Genomic DNA, 22,387 nt, shown 5'->3' on the forward strand with positions numbered 1-22,387 from the left:
ATGAGCATTTACCACTGGGCTTTGTTATGTGCCTACCCTAACTTGTTGGTTAAATTAAAAGTTTATATCTATGGGTTGAGAAACACATTAATCAATACTTACCCCATGCATTGTTTTGATATTGTGCAAGGCATTTTGAGCTTCAAGAGCAGCTTTTCTTGTGTAGAATGTTACAAAACAGCAACCTAATGGTAATAAAATAAAATAAACATTCAGTATTATGCAAATATTATACATGTATAATTGAAGGGTATCAATATTTCATATATGTAATCTGTAGCATATCAAATATCAGGTTTCAGTTTTTAAGCAAGTTCACTGAAAAAAAATTAACTTTAAAAAATATTTGTGTTTTAAATTTGTTCCAGACAGTTAAGATATAAAACATCAAAATCAAATCAAAGTGGCATGTGTATGTACAAGTTTATATGAAAGTAGTACTAAGAACAAGATTCAAATATTGTTTGATTAAATGTATGTAACAAGATTACCATTTATTTTTTGAGACGTGTGAACTAAAATATCAATGCAATGTGATGAATTTGTTGAATTTGTTTTTTTAATCCAGATATACATGTACATAACCGGTTTACGTATTATACAAGGCATAAAATGTCTAAATCTGGCTTAATTCCAGGTCTCTGAAAATTGTGAGAACGATCATTTCATTCTCTCATTTCTCAAGCAAATCTAATTTTACGTGACCTATTTTTTTTTTGCGCAAAATTTGGAGCACCATTTAATTGGATAGAACGGGTTATGCAAAAAGGAAATGGGTTACGTGATTTATTTCTGCGTAACCGATAAATGGGTTACGCAGATTTTTAATTCTCAGAGGCCTCAATTCAAAATCAGGTTATATAGCTTCTTACCCGAAAAACACAATAAGCCTGTAATTAGCATGTCACAATAAGCCTGTAATTAGCTTGTCACAATAAGCCTGTAATTAGCTTGTCACAATAAGCCTGTAATTGGTATATTTTATCAGCTACTAAGCCAATACATTGTGTGGAATAGTTTTTACCAAAACAATTTTCTGACTTCCTCAAATACAGTCAACTCCACTTATTTGCACATCGGTTTATAGCATAATTCGGTTAATCGACTATTTTCACCCAACACGGAACCATTTGCCCTTATAACACTACAAAACATCCGGTTAATTGCACAGACTACAGGCTATATATCGGTTATTTGCACATATAAATAACGATTTTTTTTTTTTTGGTGCTAAATTAATGTCACAAATGACTGAGAATGTCTATCAAACTTTGGCAAAAAAACTCAAATAAATCACCGATTAATCTGTTTTGTTTGAGCTCACTGTGTGGTAAGCCGACTGCAAGTGTAATCGCTGTTTACAGAGTCGACGTGTGACATGCAAATGAGATGGTGTGCACGTTACTACTGGTGAATCACAATACCCGACTACAAGATTTAAGAATGACATAATTAAGTTGAATAAACCTAAGACCTAATGTTTTGTTTGCAATATATTGCTGTTAATCAGAGGCCATCTCAATAACAAGTAACTCTCCGACTATTATTTTTAGAAGTACCGCCTGTGCGCTTGTACGCATGCGCACTCAACTATTGAGGCCCTATTCGATTGACGTGTTCAGGGCAATCATTGTTCTGTATCAATTATTACGTTATGTTGAGAAGCCTTGTTAATAATTAAAAGATTACAGATCAATCGTCCTAGGCGGTTATGTTTTTAATAAATGTGACCGAGAAAGGGTTGTTGTTCACTTATTCATTAGATGCAGTGTACGCTATATCTGTTAAACGCAAAAGAAACGATTTATCACTTGCTTCCCGGAAAATGTAGCGGAAAAAAAAAGAAGACTGGTGGGGGAGGTCGTCAAAAAAACAAACATAACAAAGACCGTTATTTATGGATCGTCCCTAAGTTTCTGCTATATTGTTAGACACCAATCAGTCGGACCTCACCATGAAGGTCAGTCAATTGTGTTAGACCGGTCATGCATGCAATGCAGACTGCTGGAACTGATAACGACTCACTAGCCGAGCTTAACTTTAATTGCTTAACAATAGCAAAGTCATTATTTGGGGATCACAAATAATACCAAAGCTTGCCGTATCTTTTGGGATGGAAAGAACACCATACCAGCAAATGCATACAAGTTCACGTAATTCTATTCGGTCAATCAACAGCCCGGTAATTCCGGAAACTGACGTCATTTTGTAAACACGTGCACCGATGAAACGTGAACTTTTTGATGGTTCTGTTGTTTCAAGTTTATCTCATTAACTACATGGCTAATACACTTTGTTTACACTAGTGGATGGTCAGTGGTTTTTTTTTTAATGCACAAAGTTTGTGTTTTTAGAAAACGACGCCAGTTTGTGTTTTTAGAAAACGACGCCCAGTGACGGACGTTGTTGGTTTTTTAGAAAATGATTTCTGGTCTGGCAGATTAAAACAAAAACGCCATGCTAATTATATATATCGATAGATATATTTTTTTACATTTATATATATCCAACTGCATGTGACATGTGTTAACTGTAATAGTTCCGGTATGAAGTACCGCATTATGCTAGACTGTCTCCCATGCCACTTTGTAGTTGGATGGCTGTTACAAAGTGAAAGTCGGTACTCTATCGGTTAATCGACTAACCCGGTTAATTGCACAAAATCGAGCAGCACCGAGGGTATGCAAATAAGCGGGTTTGACTGTATTATACTAAAAAATGTTTTTGTCAGGAAGCAAACTCACCAAACATACATCTACCCTGCAGTTATCTACACATGTATCCACAACAACCCCATACTTAGCAACATAATCAACATCCAAATTCAAGGTTTCTGCCAGAGGGTAAAACGGGTAGGGTGCCATATCCAAAAATTTGGCAGACATGTTTTTTAAAGTTAACTTTTTGATAAAATTAATTACTCTTACCCGGTATCATTACTGTATGGGTTTTTTTAAAACTCTTAACACTAAACATAACCCCCAAATGTTGACTGTGTTGCATTCAATTCCATAGCGCAATACCCAAAATATTTTCAGGCAGAAACTCTGAAAGTCCGGTAAGGCATTCAGTAATGGGCCATTCAACAAACGGGGTGACTTTTCTCTCTCTCAATAATACTATTTTCAATGTCAATGTGATGCATTGTGTAATACCTCTTCTCCCAGTAAGCATTATGTACATGGTAATTGTTAAATGGCCCATAACAGGCTACCTATGATTACATCAGAGATGTGATACCCCTTTAAAAATAAAACCTAAAATATATTTAAACTCTGAAAAAAAACTATACTAGACTTAAATAAAAGTCATTTTCATCATTTCAAATCAAATGTGCACAATCTACTTTATGAATGTAATTTTATACATAAAAGTTGAAAAACCACATCCTTAATACATGTATAATGATACAGACAAACAAATAACATATCATTTTAAAGCACATTATTCAGATGCTAACATTTTGTATAAAGGTTGGGATTACCTCTCATCCACCCACTTTAAAAACACTGACTTGACAAAAAATTTAACATTGAAAAAAAATGAAAATAAATTAAGATATTATTCCCAAGTATTTTTACTGTGAAAATAGGAAGGAATATAAAAACAAAACAATCCAAAATAATAATTAAAACAAAAAATCTTAAACCACATGTACAGGAAATGTTTTGGGTTTTTTGTTTGTTTGTTGGGGGTGGGGGGTGGGGAGGGGGTACAAACAACACCCAAATACATGTACATACATGAGAGATTTTTTTTTTTTTTTTTAAACTTGTGGAATGGTGCCAAATACTTTGGCCCACTAAGATGGGAGATAAATCTTGTATAGTAATTTCAAGCCAACCACACCTGAACAAAGCACTATTCATTTCCACCTGTAATTTTGTATGAAGCAGATAACATCAGCAGCCAATCAAGGATCAGTTTAACAGTAAGGTAGCAACACACATTGTCATGTACCTGCATGTACACACAATAGTAGTGCCAATAGTAAAGGTCAGTAAAGTGTGGCAGGCTACAACAATATTTCACACCAACCATCGTTCTGTTGGCATGTCAGTTATGCAACTTAAAATTTGCGCAAACTGCAACCCCTGCAATTAAGAAAATGCTCATGGCAAAAAAAACCATACCATTGATAAACACCCAGAATATAGTCTAAGGCTAAAAAGTGCTGTGGAGAATTAAAAACTCCACATTGTTGACTGCCGTGGGCAACTGCAGAGGTTGAAATCGGTTATTAGCCATTGAATTTGTGGGATTTTCATAGGATTCCACAAAAATCATGCACATGATGTAATATAAATATATTACAAGTGATTCCTTCTCATAATCTTTTGCTTCCGATCCAAAATCTAGGATTCATGGAAGGAATCCTACTAAATTCACAGATTGGTTATATGCACACCTGTGAATTAACCATTTTGAAATTTAAAGTTGTAAACTTTATAGCATAATTAATTTCAATGCAAGTTTGAGGTAATCAATTAAGTTACGCCGACATAGATATAATTTCCGTAAAAAATAATGTGAACAAACTTCCAGGTACCTGAGATTTTGATACACTGTCATGGCTTTAGATCACACTATTTTGGGCACAATGTTGAGGTTTTTTGTTCTGTTCTGAGCACACTGAGTTTTTTAGTTGATTTTAGTGGAGTAATGTTAATAGTAGCTGGTAAAGAGTTACAAGTAGGGCTAGCTCTGGGTGAGCAAACAAATTCGCCAAATTGTTTATTAAACTTAAAAAATTGCAGAAATCAAGTTATTTTCTAAAAAATGTCAGTCATTACATAAAATTATTTGGGCTTGCTTCTTATGTCACACCCTTTATCACCTCAGCTTTGGTGCAATCTAAAGCCTGATTGTCCTGCGCATGCACAGTTTAAAAGTACATTCAAGACCGACCTTGAAACATGTTTTTGGGTGGGTTTTTTTTTCCAAACTTCAAGTTCAATATCATCCAACTGATTACGCTCAATAAAAATCACCCTAAATCACTTTCTCTCCTACTGACTTCAGATTCATAATTTAGCTGTCTGCCAGCTCAAAGTGACAAAAAAAAAGAAGAGGCTTCGTCTACCTACAATGGGTAATCAAGTTAAATTTCAAACCCTACTTGAAAAAAGATGTAGAATAAGTTACCTACAATGTATACATTCATGCACAATGTATACTCATAGAAAAATGTTTTTGTGTTGTTATACTTTTAATGAAGTGCTTCCCCGTTCTTCAAATATTTTGTTATATGTACCACATCATTCCTTTTTAAGCCAGTGAATGGGCCAAGCCGGTGTTTGTCAGTGTGTGAAAGAGAACACGGTACCCATTAGGAAATGATTGACTTCACAAGTAACAGGCATAAAGGACTGCGACCTGAGTGCTGTCAAGTGTGCAACACTCGGTGACAATGGGTTACAATCGTAAAAGCGCCCCAGGTATGAAACCAAGCTTAGCATTATGCCTGGTTAACTCTCGGCCTTTACTTGTCACAGCATGGACATGTCACAGCTCAGCGATGTTGTCAAAATGCTGTGGATACACATTATTATTATTTCTTATGTGGTGAAAGTACAGTAGACCGAGATGCCATGACTATTACCCCATCTTTACTATTACCAAATCAAGTACATGTAATGTATTAAATCACTAGTATTACTACATGTACCTTCTCTAAAAACTAGGTAATACTGGGAGCAGATAAAAAAAACTATGACAAGCCACAGAAACTCCATATGTGTAAACTGATGAGGACATTCAACGGATAAGCTACATGTATGTAACCCAGATGAATCAAAATAAAATTTGGATGGGGTGGATCATGTGCACTGAATACCACGTTATCTGAGCAACAAAAGAAAGGTCAGGATGTTTGTGCAATGACCACCTAGCACAACTTGAAGTGCAGCTATTTGGCGGATGACATTACATATATGGGACAGTTATTGCAGCATGGTCTACCAATATATACACGTAGTGACAAATGAAACCTGTTCATTGTGACCTAGAGCTATTTGAACAGGGCATTCCACAATTCAACATAAGGGGAGACGGGCATGCTTGTTATAATTTCTCTATGCATACATGTGTAGATTTTTTGTTGAAATAAATATATGGACCATTTATCAGAACTATTTAAACTATAGATAAAAGAAGAAAAAAGAAAACAAAAGGAATAAACTTTTTTAAAATAAATAATATACATGTATGCATAAACTGACATTTAAAAGGTAGTGTAAAACAAATTATAATCATGGTGTCATTTCACTGTTTGTATTTTTTTTTATCTTGAATCATGAACGGAACAAGAAACTTCAAAACATGAAGAAAAGAAAAAACTTTCGATCACATCAGCAAAAAAAAAAAATCCATTGTATACATTTAACCTAATAGACTAAATAAAAAAGAAAATGAATATTATTTATAAATTTTAACTCCAATATATAATTCACTAATTTCAATTCAAGCAGGTATCACAGTGTTCAGGCTTTTGACAGCTGGACCTAGTACAGCGTTTAAACTAACCCATTATTAACGACCTCACTGATTGGATGACCAATCACTTGACCTCTACCAGCACAAGTAAAAACTGGTGCTCATAACATCAAAAAAAAGGAAAAAAGTTGAAACCATTTATAATTTTCAAAGCCTTTATAATTATTAGAATGAATGAATGTTTAACGACACCCCAGCACGAATTTTTTTAATTATTAGATAGTTCAAAATAAATAAACAGTTTATAGATTATTTCCGTACATTTTATGTTATTTTCAAAAAGGCCTCTTACAATTTGGTCGAACTCTCGACACGGCTCCATACACAGAGCTGTGTATGTGTTGATTGCAATGACACTTCCATTGAGACAGGACAATGAATGTAACCAGTTGCAAACTTTGGGTCCTTTGTTTTAACTGAAGTGTAATGCTGTGATAGCTTTCTCACCAAGAATAGTGTTATTGTTAATAACTGTTTAATCTCATGACCAGCTCAGCGGCTTTGAACGAATGTCTAGCCTAGTGGACTGGTGCATGCAAGTGACCACTTTTTATTAAATCTGGGACTGGTTCAAGTCTTGAGAATCAAAATGCACATCAGTTTATTGATTAAACAAATAAACATGTACAGATGCACTGCCAAAAAACTTCTTTTTTTTCCAATAATAAAAATGGACACATGCTTTGGAACGACTAGAATGAAAGAAGTGGGACCAGCAAACAAATGTATGGGTTTTTTTAAAATAATGTTGGTCTCGAAGATCGAGAATTTGTCCGAAACTAGGAAAAAAGGGCTTTCTCCCACTCCTGGAGGAAACCCTCTACATTTTTCCATTGGCAGCAAGAGATCTTTTATATGCACTTTCCCACAGAAAGGATAGCACATACCACAGCCTTTGATATACCAGTCGTGGTGCACTGGCTGAACGAAAAGTAGACCGAACGCACATCTAGAGAACACTACCACTGGGCTATATCCCACCGCTAAACTATAGAAAATTAAAAAAGAAGAAGAAAAAAATCTAATAGCCTACAATACACTATCGAAAACCACATAATACATTAATAGTGTCAGTGCACACCCCCACACACTCATGGAAAAAAGTTCCAGTGTATGTACTGCACAAGGTTTTTAAACAATAATTTTTTGGTCATTCGTAAACATTATGAAACGATTTGCACAATCATGTTGATGTTATGCTCTATATGTAAAATTTCAACTATTTACAAAATTTGCAGTTGGTATGAGACCATTTAATTAGTGCACAGGAACTTTTTTTTTATATGAGTATACAGTGAAACATCTCTTAACCAGACCATGAACAAATCGGAATTCTGTCTTAACTGGCTAAATTTCATGATCCCAAATTTTTTCTTAATTCTAAAACCAGACCCTCAAAACACTGGATCCTGTCCAAGTCCGATAAATTTTAAGTCCCCAGTGTGATCTGGTTTAGACAGGTTCCACTATACATTTAGCTTGTGAAAAGTACTAAACTTATTTTGTACACAAACCTTTGCTCTGGCCAGTGACTTTATCTCTGAGAATGTTGAGTTGGAACACTGGACCGTATTCTTCAAAGAGCTTCCCCAGGTCATTTTCATCCATGGAGCGAGGAATCTGACCAACAAACATCTTGATGCTGTCAGGATCCGGTTCTTTACTCTGCATTTGGGAATTCATAGTTCTGAAATATAATTAACACACATAAATCGTCTGGTGTACACAGTTTCGGAAGGCAAACACAGGTGTAAAGTACTGTATGTGCACCAATGACACAAATAATATTTAGACATGCATTTCAACTTGCTGTGAAATACATCCCTATCTCTTGTCCCAGTGCTTATGGTTTCAAAATCGATGGCGAGCAGGAAACTGCTCTCCTGAAATTACGTATAGGAGAGCAGTTTGCTTCCAGTGTAACAATTCACAATAATTTTGAGTAAACATATCAATGACATCGACATGTGACGAGGCGAGCAGTTTTTCACCCACGTGGAAATAGTTTTACACAAGAACACGCGAGTGGGAGCAACTGCTCACGTTAAACCTTAAGGACTGTTGTCCATGTACTTAAAAGCTGACTGCTTGTAATCGTTTTCATCCTAGGCCAAAGTAGATCCATATTCATGCATAGATGTGTAATATTTACACATGTATGTCTATACGACATTATATGATGAGGAACCAAGACTGCAAAATTCTTTAACACACTGACTGCTAGGTTGATAATCTTCCACCTTTAAAAGACATTTATGCTCTATATAACCAACCCCATCATTTGAGAAATGATGGATATGGTAGGGGAAGGGAGGAGGATGTCGGTTAGCATTTCATGTGGTATCTTGCTTATAAAATGACGGCATAAAAAATATGTGGGAGTTGGTCAGTTTGCACGGACAAGATTTGTGTTACATAGATGTATATTATGTACACATAAAACAATCCCTATCCATCAACAGTTACTTTAGCATACACAAATGAATACTGGTAGTGTTCATAACCATATCCATAATCCATATACATGTACTTTTATTTATCAACAAAAATCTTTAATTTTTAAAGACATTTTTTCATGACAATTTTTAAAATTAATTTTCATGGATTTGTTTTTTCTTTGATTATCAACATATTATCTTGAAATAATATTACATACTTTGATACCAATTTAAATCATTTTAAATGGTAAAAATAAATTATAAAACAATTTTTTTCATCCATAAATTTACATGACCTAACTCAAAATTGCATATGACTTTCCAGGCCCATAAAATGCAATTGGCAAATTCCATGACATGCCATAATTTTCATGACCTTTAGGTTTTAATATTAGTCTGAACATCAGCATATTCTCACAGCAGCCACATGTATGTTTGGTGGTCATGACACTGCACCACATTCATACTGTAGCTTAACATATTACTGTATGATCATCAGCATATACTCACAGTAGCGACATGTGTGTTTCATGGTGGTGATGATGACACTGCACCACATTTATCCTGCAGCCTAACTGAAAACATGAACTGTAAAGTGTTTTCCCTAGCTTGTTTTAGCATGGTGTGGCACCATGCCTCAATAGTCTAGTGCCATCTTGCCTTAATCAGCACCATGCCTTTTTCACTAATTAATTGTAAAATTGCCTTTATAAAACACCAAAAAAATTATTATTAATTAATAAAATATGCCTTTTATATCTTTTGCCATTCATTTATTAAAGCAAACACATAAATTACATTAATGTTTATTTCAATTAATTTTTGTCTATTTTTAATGAAATATAAGTGCCCCGAAAATGGTGAAAATTCCCCAAAAGTGTTTGGTCTACCATGCCTTGCCAAATTTCTAGGGAAATCACTATTACTGTATGATCATCAGCATATTCCCACAGTAGCAACATATGTGTTTCAAGTTGATCATGACACTGCACCACATTCATACTGTAGCCTAACTGTAAGCCAGTGTATTTTTTATCAACATGCCTCCCAAAGGTTATACAGCAGTCATGACCTACATGCAGCGTGTTGAAAAAAAATGAGGTTAAGAGCCAGAGGTTTGTTTGTTTTCATTGATCAACACAGGATGCACAGATAACACTACTAACTGGCCCCTCTCTACTTCAGTTTATCATGCTACCTCCTACCTCCCACCCCCCAAATCCTTTATCTTATCTATAAAAAAAAAACTTTAACTGCAGTAACTCAGATTCATGCTGTAGTTTCACACTGCTCTAATAAAAAATATTATTTTAAATTGTACAGCTTGTTTCAAAAGGAAATGTTCATGTGTATGTTTAGCTAAATCTTGGATAAATTAGTTCTGTGACCTATATGTAAAGTGACAATACATCCCCAGCCTTACTTAACAGTGATTCTCCCCCACCCTCAAAAATATATACATGTATATTTTCCTCTACACGACTTAACCAAATCCAACAGTAGGGTTAAAAGTTAGAAGTGGCCCAACTGAACGAGAAAAGATTTAATTAACTTTCTACCAAAGGTCGCTATGAATTTAAAATTACAAAGTTCATAAAACAATTATATATTTTAGACAATTGCGTATTTCTGAGACAAAAAATGTAATACAAGAAAAGGATGACATATATATGCCAAATATACTACAAAAAAAAAGTCATTAAAAACATGTATTACAAGTAAACATCGAATATATATATATATATATGTATGTAATCTTTTATTTCTTATTTTAATTATTTTTCAGTCTGGTAGGTAAACAAAATTCATTCATTTTTTTTACAAAAATAAGGCTCTTTAAAGCATTACATTTATTTTTCAAATTAGATTTCTGGTAATTTAATGAAAATATGCAGGGCTTCTAGATTATGGTAGCCCCACTCCCATGGCTAGTGATATTCAATGTTGGGCTAGTAAATAACTACAACTGCTATGCCCGACGGCTAGTGATTTTTTGTGTGTGTCAAATGTTGCAGTTAAAGTGTATTTTGTATGTATAAATATCCTGACCCCACCCCAACCCCCAATGTTAGTGTTTATAAGCTCTATCTCCCTCTTTAGGTGACATATCTGATTATTACTATTATTTAGTAAAATTCTTTTAACTTAAAAATAAAGTAGGGCTAGTGAATTTTCAATGGTGGCTAGTAAAGTTTTAAAATCACTGATCCCATGGCTAGTGACTTTTATAAAAATTCTAGAAGTCTTGATATGTGTACACTACACATAACAATGACATTACAATTATCTGGTAAGCACCAATGTACATGTACACGAACACCACTTAAAAAGGATCCAAAGTATGCTCTAAACAATCAATCAGGCATGATATTATAATGGCCCCTGTACAACGGTCCTCTCACTTTACATGCTAGTATTTTCAAATGTATCTAAAAGCAACCAACACATCATATCCCTTTAGCTAATAAACGTGACATTTTCCCTTATGGAATAACACTAGCAGCAATTTATTTTTTGTTTATATAAAACAACACAAAAACAATGCAGATAATAACAATAAGTGATGAGAAATATATCATGAACTTGCACCTACAAGCTATTCAATATAGCTGAGAACAAAACCATCAAGCTTGTCATGATAGGTCTTTTCAAAATGATCACTTCATCTGAAAGTCATCCTGCCATCTTTATGTGCAGATTTTACTCGAGACGAGTTATTGAAGATGATTAACAAAACCAGTCCAGACATTAGCAGAGTTTCTTTCTGCCGGAGGGTAAAACGGGTATGGCACCATACCCAAAATGTTTTTGGCAGATTTTATTTTTCAAGTTAACTTTTTGACAAAATTACTTACTTTATCATTACTGTATGATTTCTCAACCATAACCCTAAACGTAACCCATTTTCTTTCTGGGGAAGGCCCCCATACTCCCTGTTGACTGTGGTTGCATTCAATTCCATATACGCCATACCCAGAAATTTCTTTCTGGCAGAAACAATGATTATCAAAACAATCTATAGGTATTGCATTTTAGTTAGTGTCAATTAGAAACAAATTGTACAGTTAGCATTACAGTTTACATAATATATGTATTCGTGTTGCTTTCAATGCTTCCTTTGTTTTAATTGGTCACTTTTATTATTTATTTTTATTGGTTCCCATAGTTTCATTAGCGTGTGTTGTTTTAATCTGTTTTAGTCTTATTACAGTTTTGTTGTTCATAGCTTACCTTTTGCATTTACGATAGTTTGACACCCAATAGCCATTGTATTTTTTGTGTTGGGGTGATGTTAAACATTCATTCACTGCAGTTAATATTTTATTCCTATGAGGAAGGTTAAAGTTTTTAAACAAAACTTTGAAATTTTATGATAGTTTTATGACAATTGTAATATATTTTATATTAATATTGTGTTGCAATAAAAGTACCCCTAGTTATGCTGTATCAATCTGTTTAACTTGTACAGGTCTCAAGATATTTCTGATGCAATAACTAGTCTCAAATATATTATTTTTCAATTCATATATATACTCCCACCACCAACTTTGCAATGGTTTCCCATCTGTGTGCAAATACTAAATATATTATTTAAAAACCTCATACCTGAAGTTGGTAGCAAGGTTCATTTACGATGTAGGGGAAAAACCATACCCACTTTAAAAGGATATGGCCTGGGGAATGTTGGGCGATTTCCACAAGTGTGTCTTGTTATAACACATTTAGTTTCCATACTAGTATTTTTATTATATTGTCTGGGTATGTTTTTTCGTCAGAGTATTGATTTTAAAGTACTATCTTTAAGTAATAAATGAAAGCTATTGAAAAAAGTTGCGTAACAGTATCATTAGTATTATTTTATAAAAATACAACAATGTTTGCAATCCACATGTTGCAGCAAGAATAAACAATACTATATTAATTACTAAATATATTACTTAAGTTAAAAGAGCTGTTTTGGAAAGATATCAAGCAGCTCCTCTCACTCTACTGATATAATGAAGGAACATCATCCTATCTTTCAACATAAAGAGGGCCCCATACCCTAAAGTTTAAAGTGTGTGTGTGGGGAGGGGTGGGGGGGGGGGGGTGCAGATATTTACACTTATACTCTCGTTATTGGCATCTTCAAAGCCAATACAAAATGATTACTACATGTATTAATCTGTTAATCAATTAGGAATTTATAATTTGGCACAAAACAGGCTAATGTGCATAGTAACATTTATTATTTATAAGAGACCCAAAAGCGGCAAAAGTGGTTGTGAAATGGAATTTCCAACTGATCAGTTGTTGAACCACAATCAAACCTCTGATTTTCAAGATGCCGGGGTAATTATGATTATTTTGTGTTAATAATAAATCATAAAAATTTATGTGTGCAAATTCTCTTTTTTGTTTCTGCGTGTCCAGGTACGAGTATGGAAATGCACCTGTTGCCTTCTCACCGCCAGTTGATCGGAAACCTGACTTCACTCGGTGTCGCGCTTGTCAGTGCAACAAAAACAAACCGCTCTACATTGCACTCCACAAAAGCACGTTTTGTGAATCGCTATGCACGCACACTTTGTGCGAACACATCTTGCATCTATGCTAGTTTATTTGCATTCAATAACGGTAACAACTTACCTATTATCCACGTGAAAACACACACAGACAAGACAGCACAAACACACAACAAAATGGCGGACGGCAATACCCACAATCCTTTTGTAAGCGAAATCGGCGCAAGAGAGCACGTGGCCCCAGAAGCCGATTTATCGTCAAGGCTGAAAGTTTGTGCAACAAACCGTTCGTTTATGGATTCCCAGAGTAACAATGCAGTTAGTTTCTTTCAGGTTGCTACTGCAGACTACTTACTTAATGCACACCGTTACATTTTTTCCAACCTTATTATAACATTAACAACCTATAGCTGTAATTAATTTATTACGGTCAATACAGGCTTGTTTACAAAGTTGTTAATAAATTATTTTTAAATGTGAAACTTTTCACTAAAATATTTGCGCCATAAAACTAACAGTGTTACACTGATTTAAAGGCATTGACCCAAAGTAGTGAGTAATTAAAACAAACAAAAATCTACAACAGCCAAAACTATTAATGTTTAAACTGCAGAATAAAATTACAAGTTTAGTCAAATTAGTGTTTAATGGCAGACCACATGATATACATCCTACAGGTACATGTATAGGCCACTATAGGTAGGCCTACCAATACAGGCCCGTAGGAACCAGGTGGCCGGTGACACCCGCCAACTCGAGGACGAAAATGTAGTTTACAAAAAAACATATAATAATAAATAAATAAATAAAACTGTCCTCTATATAATTTTTAATACAAATCTGGATTGTGCCCCCCTCCCCCACTAGACCTACTTTATAATGATGTGTGGTGCATTGAAACAAAAATTAAAATGATGTAGATGTTGTACGTGCGCCACCCCCATTTTAAATTCTGTATTCTTGTTAGGCCTAACAAGTTGTGTATGGAGCATATTACAGGTGCCGCGAGCCGATGTCCCACCCTTCCACTTTTCTCAGTTAATATGCTCAGAATGCTGAACATTATTTAACGCCGTATTTGAACACCTGACATTAGAAATTTTCTCAGAGGAGCATGCCTCTGAACCCCATCTAACTGATATGGGCCCCTTTTGGGCCCTTAAATTTCAAATCGCACTGGAATTCACTGTCACTGTAAATAGGCTACACCCCGCGGGTCCTATATTAAGCCAGCATTTTTATATTGGGTGCACATCGGGGACCCGATCTAATCTTGCGACCAAATTTAATGAGTAGGCCTATAATTTTCTTTATTAATTATATTAATTAGAGATGCGCATCAAAATTTTAAAGGCCCACTATTTAATTTTTGGATGTAAATTTCAAAATTGTCCGCTTAATTTTTTCTGTCCCGGGACAAGCCCCTGGCTATCCAAAGACAGGTCCCGGGACGGACATGCTGGAAACTCTAGCGGTATATGAGCATGTAAAAAGTATTCGCACTCGCACTCGCACATCGGGGTTGGAGGCACCCACTGTCTATTAGTTGTGTTATGGGCGACAAGAACATTTTAAAGATGGTGCAAGGGCGGATCCAGAATTTTGTAAAGAGGGTGATCCCAAAATTCTAAAAAGGAAAAAATTCAGTTTGCCGAAGACGAATGAGCCACGCTCCGAAAGGGAGCGAGATTTGTTGGGGTGGGAATTCAGGGGGATGCTCATTTGAAATGTTTGGTATAAAGTTAAAAGATAAAGTTTATTTTGTTTAACGACACCACTAGAGCACACTGAATTATTAATCATCGGCTACTGGATGTCAAACATTTGGTAATTTTGAGATAGCCTACAGTCTTAGAGAAGAAAACCGCTACATTTTGTAATCAGTAGGAAGGGTTGTTTTATATGCACCATCTCACAGACAGGATAGCATTTCATATACCAGTCATGGTGCACTGGCTGGAACGAAAAATAACACAATGGGCTCACCGACGGGGATCGATCCTAGACCGACCCGCATCAAGCGAGCGCTTTATCACTGGGCTACGTCCCGCCCTTGAAATAAACATGCTCAGAAAGAAATGTTATATTTAACGACGCACTCAACACATTTTTATTTACGGTTATATGGCGTCAGACATATGGTTAAGGACCACACAGATTTGGAGAGGAAACCCGCTGTCGCCACATAGGCTACTCTTTTACGACAGGCAGCAAGGGATCTTTTATTTGCGCTTCCCACAGGCAGGATAGCACAAACCATGGCCTTTGTTGAACCAGTTATGGATCACTGGTCGGTGCAAGTGGTTTACACCTACCCATTGAGCCTTGCGGAGCACTCACTCAGGGTTTGGAGTCGGTATCTGGATTAAAAATCCCATGCCTCGACTGGGATCCGAACCCAGTACCTACCAGCCTGTAGACCGATGGCCTGCCACGACGCCACCGAGGCCGGTAAACATGCTCAGAGACGCGTTTCCAGGGCAGTTTAGTTTTGTATATTGTGGATGATAAATTTAAAAAAAAAAAAAAAAAATCCCCTTCAAAATGGCACTTCAAACGGACAGGAGGTAGGAGAGTGACCCCCACCTTTCTGGATCCGCCGATGTTGGTGATTTGGCAAACGAAAGCTTAAATCCTGGTTGTTGAGTGAAAACCAAGCATTATTTTACGGCACTACCACCAGCAGTGCGTTAGGCCTACCTCATCTGTGGTTTAGCGGTTCCGCTCATGAATTATTACAACGGCGTCAACTGTGGGGGTGTTACACAACATATATCAATCACCAGGTACGCGCGTCTATGATGCTGACACTCTCGAACCACATCACCTCATTTCAGTGCACAACAGCTGACAAGAATAATATATATACTAGTATATATATATATATATATACTAGTATATATATATATATATATATATATATATATATATATATATATATATATATATATTTAAAATTAAAGCTGCAACACATTTGTGACATCTCGCTAGTTTTACACGTATGTGCGATTGGTTTTAAATAACTACATATTAATCGATCCAACTTATAAATCTTTGCTTTTGGCTTCTTCTTTTTTTTAAATCCGTGGCAAAAAATATTAAAGTACATAAAAAATATTCAATACGTGTTATTAAAATTGCAGCCAGTTGTTTATCGATGTGGTGATTCAAAGAAAATAAATTTTTTAACGACACCCCAGTACCTGGTCTACGAAACGTTTGTGCATATAATTGCTATATTTAGACAAAAGAAGAAACCCGCTGCTGGCATATAGGTTATACCTAGTCAAAAACCAGGAGGAGGTATTGAGGACGATCGATTCCACAACACATTGCATCTCAGACGAGTGTTCTACCACGGAAGGAAGAAATGTTTTAGTTTAACAACGCTCTCGACACATTTCAATGACGATTATGTGACGTTGGACACAATGGTTAGGTACCACACATACTATGAGAGAGAAAACTCGTGGTCGCCACGTCACGGGCTAATCTTTTCGACGAACAGCACGTACATACCGCATTCATTTCATCTTATTTTCGTGCTTATATCCAATTAAGGTTCAAACTCGCTGTCTTGGGCACACACCTCAGCTATCTGGGCTGTCGTCTGTCCAGGGCGTAGGGAAAGCTGTTAATTGTTAGTGGTTAGGGAGAGAGAAGAGGGTGTAGTGACCTTACACTTACCCATTGAGTCATTAAAACTCGCTCTGGGTGGGAGCTGCGACCCGTGTACCTACCAGCCTTATGTTCGATGGCTTAACCACGACGCCACCGAGGCCGGTGTACATACCACAGCCTTTGTTACAACACTTGTGAAACATTGGCTTGAAAGAGAAATAGCCCAAGTCGAACTGGCTTACCGACGGGGACCGATCCTAAACCGGCTGCTTAAAAGGCGAGCGCTTTACCACTGGGCTACGCCCTACTCCATTTGGGGAAGGGGTGTACCAGTAAAAAATTGACAGGGACGGATAAAGCGGATCAACCGAGTTCGATCGATGAGTAGCCTACTACGCAATCTCACACTCGAGACAGATGCTCTACCACTGAGCCAAGTCTCGCGTCCTGAAGTGCGAAGACCACTTCAGCATGATGATAACCCACATATTATTATTATCATATCACTTGAAGCAAAACACATACATTGCTGCACAGGAAACGGTTTATCGCCGATTGCATTATCAACAGTTGATAATGTATTAGTTCTTCTGCATCATAATAGCATATGCAAGGAATGTTTGTTTAAAGATACCATATAGGCTTTGGAAGATGCTAGCAGCTGGGGTTCGGCGAGTGGGGGCAGCTGTATATTAATCTAGAAAAAAACGAAAAAAAACCCAACCATCTCGCTGTCGTCGCACAGGTTATTTCTGCAGCAGGACAACTTATATCAAGCCCGTAGGAATGATATCTGACTGGCAGTGGGAACCACAAGCTCCAGTGATGAGGAACTTATCTTTATTTATGTAGAATATGACCAAACCTACCCCCACCCCCAAGAAAAACTTGTTCTGGGTGGAAGGAAGGTAATGTTTTATTTAACAACGCACTCAACACATTTTATTTACGGTTATATGGCGTCGGACATATGGTTAAGGGACATACAGGTATACATGAAACCCGCTGTCGCCACTTCATGGGCTACTCTTTTCGATTAGCAGCAAGGGATCTTTTATATGCAACATCCCACAGGCAGGATAACACATACCACAGACATTGATACACCAGTCGCGGTGCACTGGCTGGAGCGAGAAATAGCCCAATGGGCCCACCGACAAGGATCGATCCCAGACCGACCGCGCATCAAGCGAACGCTTTACCACTTGGTTACACACTGCTCTGGGTGGATGCCGGTACAGGGGAACGATTCCAAACCAAATATCCATCTCTTACCAGCCTGAGAACCAATGGCCAATGCACATTTTTCATTAACTCTAACCAGTATCCCATACACAGTGGGTAAACAAATTCTACTAAGCTCAATGCCATAGGCTTACGGACTTCCATTTTAGGAGGTGGGTGGGGAGAGGCAAAAGGAAAATGCCTGAGTCTGGATAACAACATTTATTCATATTTGCGTTACTACAAAACAGCTATATACGATTCCATTACGAAGCATGATGCATTTTTACATGGATTACAACTAATAATGTGAGTAGAATGATAGAAATATATGGTGGAAATGTCTGAGGCCAGCTCACTATGCCCGAAATTCTCCATCATATTTTCCGTACTGCGATGGGGGGGGGGGGGGTTGACCCCTGACCCCACCCCCCCCCCCCCCCCCCCCCCCCCCCATCTCGTACGCTGATGCTCAATGTCCGGGACGACGAGCTTGAACATTCGTTGAATATGAGCAAGGCATGAGGTATGTAGGTCTACTCTGCACCTTCCCAGATATCATCAGATGTTTAATGATTATGGCATCACTGTACTCTTTTAACCGCTGTCACCGCTCTGGAGTACCAGATGTTTCCCATGTTCCACGGTACCTCTCTGATTCATGCAACCAGCCAATCAGCTATATTGGCAAGCCTGTATCCACTTAAGGTTCAGGAACGCGTGTCGTGGCACAAACTCTTTACTTGGAAAACTCCGAGAGAGAGAGAGAGAGAGAGAGGGCTAGACTGTATAAACCGCCATTATCTAATTCAAGCCAGAAGTTGCCGATTATCATCAGACCAAGTTTCAAAGTTAATCAAGCGCGTCGGCTCTACCAGTGTCCATCACACCAGCCGCGAAATCCAGCTGAGCGTGACGATATTGATTATCACAGTTCAAATAAAAGAGGTGCAACATGTCTAGTGGGTACCCTACAGAGATGGGTTATGTCTGTTGAGACGAAATAGGATTAAACCAGCGGCATGCCCGGACTTAACGACCTCGATATTAACTCCTGTAGGCCCTTAAACCCTACAGACACGTGGTATCCTCTACCGAGATTCTGAAAAAACCAGAAAGACTATCGTGGCTTGACATGCAAGATGGCGTGCGGGAAGTGCGGGTTTTCAAGAGGTTGGAAGTACATTCATCCCGCACCCGGTGCGCACCGAGTCGAAAAAAAAACCGTGTTGGTTTGGTTTTCGGAAATCGATACGGCTATCACATGCACCACATGACTGCCTTCTGATAATGCAAGTCAACAAAGCCTTGTTTGGGTTTTTGTGAGAACCGTGTGATATGACATTACGTACGCAGTGATAATATCTTCCGAGTTGGGTTTGCCAACACAATGCTTAAAGTACAGTAATTGTGTAAAAAAAGAGATACCAAAAAAAAGAGAAAGAAATGTAGAACTCAGAAAAGAGCATAATATGGTAAAGGGAACATGGTTTTAACATAACCCTTAATGTTATAAAGGTATATATATATATATATATATATATATATATATATATATATATATATATATATATCTGCGGCTGTATGTCGGCATGTATGTGTGTATTAGAAAGAAAAGAAAGAAATGACGCACTCAACACATTTTATTTACGGTTATAATTTTATTGCGTCAGGCATATGGTTAAGAACCACACAGATTTTGAGAGGAAACCTGCTGTCGCCACTACATGGGCTACTCTTTCCGATTAGCAGCAAGGGATCTTTTATTTGCGTTTCCCACAGGCAGGATAGCACAAACCATGGCCTTTGTTGAACCAGTTATGGATCACTGGTCGGTGCAAGTGGTTTACATCTACCCATTGAGCCTTGCAGTCGGTATCTTGATTAAAAATGCCATGCCTCGACTGGGATCCGAACCCAGTACCTACCAGCCTGTAGACCGATGGCCTAACCACGACGCCACCGAGGCCGGTGTATGTATGTATTAATGCAGGTGTGTGCTAGTCTCTGTATTTCTTTCGGTCTTTCTCCCCCGTTCGTTCTCTCTCTCTCTCTCTCTCTCTCTCTCTCTCTCTCTCTCTCTCTCTCTCTCTCTCTCTCTCTCTCTCTCTCTCTCTCTCTCTCTCTCTCTCTCTCTCTCTCTCTGTTTTTTGTATGTGTGTGTGTTTATTTTGAGTGTATTTTGTGCTCTCGGTACCTTTCTGAATTAATGAATGTATGTTTAATGACACCCAAATACATAAACAAATATCAACTATTGGATTTCAAACAAAGCTAATCAACATCTCTTTATTATTTGATTGCATGTCTTCCTAATGTTTCGAATAGCTCAAATTGGATTTACACCATTGATCATACATTTTTTGACATTGGGATGATCGAAAACACGTAGGAAATACAAATATTAATATGTAGTTTATATGTAAATTGCATCAGCCGGAGTCTGCAAAGTCAGGGAATAATATTTGTTTAAGCGCTCCAAAAATACTCCCCCCCCCCCCCCCCCCCAATAATTAGACTGTGGCTGACATTAATTAGGAACGGTGCTGCATGTTAGGTTATTCAATTCCTTAACTTCACTACTAATCATGGTTTTAAAAAACCCCAAATAATTAAACTGTGGCTGACATTAATTAGGAACGATGCTGCATGTTAGGTTATTCAATTCCTTAACTCCACTACTAATCATGGTTTAAAAAAAACCCCACACACACCAAAAGACCCCCCAACAAAGATGTTACATCTGCACCAACTAATCGCTTTGACTAGGACCTTGTTTAACACTACAGTACCCATTTCCATACACACTGGCGCTTCTGCTTATCTGCCACGCGGTCCGCTAATAAGAACCAGTCTACGCGTCATGCGCATGCACGCCAAACCCACCTACCATGGTGGCTTCTGCCCAACCAGATGGAAGATGGAGATAAAAATGGTGGATGGGCGACGTAACGTTCAAATATCACTCCTCTGGCGTGTTTATTTAACTAGCAATCATTCAACACGGGACGAGAGAAAATGTGCAAGCAATGCATCTGGGACTATCTGTATAAAGCATGGTAGGTTAGGATAAAGATTTGAAAAAACAACCCCAAAATGAAACTGAAGGAAAAAAAAAAAAAAATCAACAGCATATAGCGAACATGAATTTTACTGACAACAGTGTTAGGTCTTCTTGGAGGGGGGGGGGGGTAAATATGGTAAAAATGCCCGTTTGTCTCTCTTAAATAAATAGATAATCTATTGATGTACCCCAATTTTAAAACATGTTTTATTTCCCCTCACTCCGCGGTTATTTTAGACGAGGTATGGCTATGGATATTAACAATGTTAACCTGTCCCTAGGCACCACGAAAATATAGGAACCATCTAGGATAACCTACCTACCTAAATAAATAATATTATATATTGTAAGTAGCATTGACTGTATTACTTTTTTAAAGGCGGAAAATAGACCACTGTTTCTCTGACAAATCGAAGCCTCACGCGTCATCATCAAAGATACCGGAAACGAAGCTACCTATTGCGAGGATGTTGCCTTTTGCGCTTACCTGGATGAGCCAGCATGGACATACATAGTGCAGGAGTGTGATCAAAAACAGTAGTTGAATGTCTTTTCAGAAATAAACAAGTAAAAACCCTCATACGCAGGAGTAACCACACCTCATTTTACCTTGCCGGCGAGTAATCGTACACCAACAACGCAGACAAGTTAGCAAACAAGATAACACGGTATCGGCGTGCATTCCGATAAAGGGAGATGAACATCTGTATTTAATGTAGCGAGACCAATAATACTTTTAGCAAGACGTTCACGAGTATATCCGACAGCTGATATGCGGTGGTCCGGTTGTGTATATATATATATACACACACACACACACACACACACACACACGCACACACGAGAGAGAGAGAGAAAGAGAGGGAGAAAGAAATGTTTTATTTAACGACGCACTCAATACATGGTTAAAGACCACACAGATATTGAGAGGAAACCTGCTGTCGCCACTTCATGAGCAACTCCTTTCTATTAGCAGCAAGGGGTCTTTTATATGCACCATCCCACAGACAGGGTAGTACATACCACGACCTTTGATATAC

General features: G+C 37.4%; 1 protein-coding gene across 15 annotated transcripts in view; it reads right to left on the reverse strand.

The window, feature by feature from the left end:
* Positions 1–13,616, reverse strand: part of LOC121369789 (CUGBP Elav-like family member 2) — an 80,901-nt gene extending 67,285 nt beyond the window's left edge. For all 15 annotated transcript variants that reach the window (XM_041494863.1, XM_041494862.1, XM_041494853.1 and 12 more), the window contains exons 1-3: positions 13,563–13,616; positions 8,010–8,182; positions 103–185 (exon numbers count right to left, since the gene is read on the reverse strand). In XM_041494863.1, the coding sequence (XP_041350797.1) occupies positions 103–185; positions 8,010–8,178 (252 nt within the window). In that variant the 5' untranslated portion in view covers positions 8,179–8,182; positions 13,563–13,616. The remainder of the gene's footprint in view (positions 1–102; positions 186–8,009; positions 8,183–13,562) is intronic.
* Between the last annotated feature and the right edge of the window lie 8,771 nt (positions 13,617–22,387).

The sequence above is a fragment of the Gigantopelta aegis genome, chromosome 4 (genome assembly GCF_016097555.1).
Source record: "Gigantopelta aegis isolate Gae_Host chromosome 4, Gae_host_genome, whole genome shotgun sequence".
NCBI lineage: Eukaryota > Metazoa > Mollusca > Gastropoda > Neomphalida > Peltospiridae > Gigantopelta > Gigantopelta aegis.